Source organism: Helianthus annuus, chromosome 10, assembly GCF_002127325.2.
Source record: "Helianthus annuus cultivar XRQ/B chromosome 10, HanXRQr2.0-SUNRISE, whole genome shotgun sequence".
Taxonomy (NCBI): domain Eukaryota; kingdom Viridiplantae; phylum Streptophyta; class Magnoliopsida; order Asterales; family Asteraceae; genus Helianthus; species Helianthus annuus.
In genome coordinates this window covers 155,141,059-155,144,028 of record NC_035442.2, presented here as the reverse complement: position 1 = coordinate 155,144,028, position 2,970 = coordinate 155,141,059, and the positions used below count along the sequence as shown (strand labels likewise).

Below are 2,970 nucleotides of genomic sequence, written 5' to 3'. Positions count from 1 at the left end.
TTTACAAGGAAGAAACTATCATTGCTCCATACTGGGTACAACTATAGTTTTTGTACACTATGCTCAACATTAAATTGCACTCTCTCACCATGAATATTCATCATACCTCATAATAAGGAAAAACACTAAACTATACATGTTCGACTTTAAAAATTACCAAATTAGACATGAAGGCTAAGAAGGCGGCTGGCACGGAAACTCTCGTAAAGTACGTCGAGGACCACAACCGAACCAATTAAAGTGCAATAAATGTAAAAGTGGGGGCTAAGCCTTAGTCGGCGGCTAAAAATTAGTCAGCCTTTACACAGGTATTGGTTTGATTGGTTGTTTTCGTGGGCTAAGCCTTAGCTGGCCTTTGCACATGTTTTTGGTTTAATTGGCTGTTTTCTTGGATTAAGCCTTAGCCGACGGCTAAATTTTTGCCGGCGATGCTTATTTGGCATTGCTAGATTGGTTGGTTTTGAATGTCTATTTATAAATTGTTTTAAAAGCCAATGATTATTTTGTAAAAAAAAGCGAGTCAACGTGACTATTTTTGCGATTTTCCCTCACAACCACTCGCATACCTTCACATTGACATGTTTCCCTAACAATATATACTTTGTCAACATTACATTGTAGATGTTGGTATTCACACGTTCTCGTTTGATAAGTTGAGTACGTCTACATATTGTTCAGCCCTCAAATAATTTAGCACCCAATGGTGTCATTATAATGCAACATTGTCAACATTACAGCAGTGTATGAAGCTATTGCTTGGCTGGATAAAGATTATAAAAATGGTTCTTAAACCCATTTGGAAGACACAGCTGACAGACCTCATTTTATGACTGCATCATTGTGCCTTTTACTTGATGGACACTTTCAATAAGATTCATTTCATCCTTAATAACAACTTTCTAAACTCTTGAATTCGAGTCGTTGATGTCTAGCAATGTTCATGACAATATACGATTTCATTATCAACCAATGTAAGCAAAAACAATTAAACAAATACTACAAGAACCTATGTACTAATATACAACATAAAACTTACTTAGAAAAACCGACCTCTTCTCTTCAGCTTCCCTAGCTTTTTATCAACAGCTCGTTTGACAAACCATCTCATCGTTAGGACGATTGTATCTCTTGAACAGCTAATGCCAGTTGAATTATGATCTACACATAAATATCGCTCAACGCCCTTGGGTCCAAGAATAGAGAACTGTAACGGTTCTTCTGCTGACAAATTAATAATGGTTGTTGGCGTATACTTATCAGCTACTACAACGCCATTGTTGGGTCCATTAAGCTTAATGCTATAACCACTCTTATTGATTTCCAAGATTGCTGGTTCCCAAGCGTCAGGATACCCTCTCAAAACAAACAAATTAACACTTGCATGACCTACACTTACTGATTTTTCGATTTCACGAAGCATATCAGGATGACAGGTGATCTTTTTGTTGTCATTCGCAAAGCATTTCATGAACTCGCCCTCTCGTCGTCTATCATCAAGTGACCGCACTACTACAGCAAGATAGTTATCTAAATCATCTGCTGAAACGATATACATGGGGCCTTTTGCCACTTCTATGTGTTTCACTGACCCGTCTTGCAAATAACGAACCCACTCAAACCTACAAGTAGTTGTTCCGTTTCTTGAGTACCCACTAACATGAATTTCGTTACCTGGGTAAGGTTCACCAGTAATCAGCAAACCCTCTACTGTGGGAAATGGTGTATCAATATAATCCACTACATGATAGTTATCTTCTTCTGAATCATCAGCTTCAAAGTGTGATGAAAAAGAAATTTCTGTACCATCAAAGTGTACAAGTTCGCCTTCTGTTTCCCTTGCATCCGCCTGTGAGGGTGCCGCCTCTTTCGGGGCTATGGCAGCACTGCCACCATTACCTTCCGCATCTTTTCGTTTAGTTCCTTCCCTTTTCTAGAACAAGCAACAACAAAAAACGAAAAAAATCAACAGTAGAACTTCTAAGCACATTTATATATATTATCAACAGTAGAACTACACTAGGCTGTGGGCTCGTAGAGACAACCCCTAACTGGGCCTGGCCCATTGAGGTTAGGGTTTTCCCATATCTCCTATATAAGGAGGTCTCCACCTTCTTATTAGGGCATGAGATATAGGGCAACACACTTTTGTAGCTGGAAATAGGGGATTCTTCCTCTACCGGCCGTCTCTACACTGCCCACGTTTCTCTTTTCTTGTTTGCAGGTCTAGGATTCGGGCAGAGATGACGAGGTGTGGCCATGTTCGTATCCATCACCGCAGAAGTACCGACCCGCTCAGGTCCATGCTTCTTCATTGGCGCCATCCGTAGGACCCAAAACAAACCACATCTTGTTATTTGGCCCCGTCAAGAATCTCTAGATCTGTGTTTTTTAACCAGATCCACACACGAATCGAGGGGGAGACCTGTTATTATACAAGGTCCTCTCATCCATATTATGCGGTTTCTCATGCTTCGATTGACGAGATTAGCCGTTATTTATGCATGTGATCATGTAAGTTATTTACTTTTCTTTCTTTATAAGAGTTTCTGTCAAAAGCAAGTTACCATGAAGGCATTAAATGTTTCTTTCCTATGTTAATGGCTTCTGCAAAGAAACATAAAAGGTGAGAAAGTAAAACAAATTGTAAAATCGTCACTTCCTTCGGAGCACCAAACCAAACATATATTTGATGAATAATTTTGTACAATATTATAAAGTGTTTATATACCTTGGTAAGGTATACTTGACAAGACAGGTTACCCTCCATCTTTGTTCAACCTACTGAAGTGACGACTACTATGCTTCACGGGTCGGGTTGCCCACCCGGGTCGGATCGTATCACTACGCTTCCATCACTAGCACCTACAAGAGGCAACTCCCTATCGCGTTGCGCACGTCAACCACCCGCCATCAATGGCAGACACTTCTCATGCTGTGCGCGGACACAGCTCCGCCACTTCGCTTCGACTG

The 2,970-nt window shown here is 40.4% G+C and overlaps 1 protein-coding gene across 1 annotated transcript; it reads right to left on the bottom strand.

Annotated features, from left to right (window-relative positions):
- Positions 1–1,036: 1,036 nt before the first annotated feature.
- Positions 1,037–2,767, bottom strand: LOC110882957. Its single transcript, XM_022130835.1, has 2 exons — positions 2,729–2,767; positions 1,037–1,930 (listed from the first exon to the last, which is right to left on the bottom strand). Exons 1-2 carry the CDS (start codon positions 2,765–2,767, stop codon positions 1,037–1,039), a joined length of 933 nt encoding a protein of 310 aa, XP_021986527.1.
- Between the last annotated feature and the right edge of the window lie 203 nt (positions 2,768–2,970).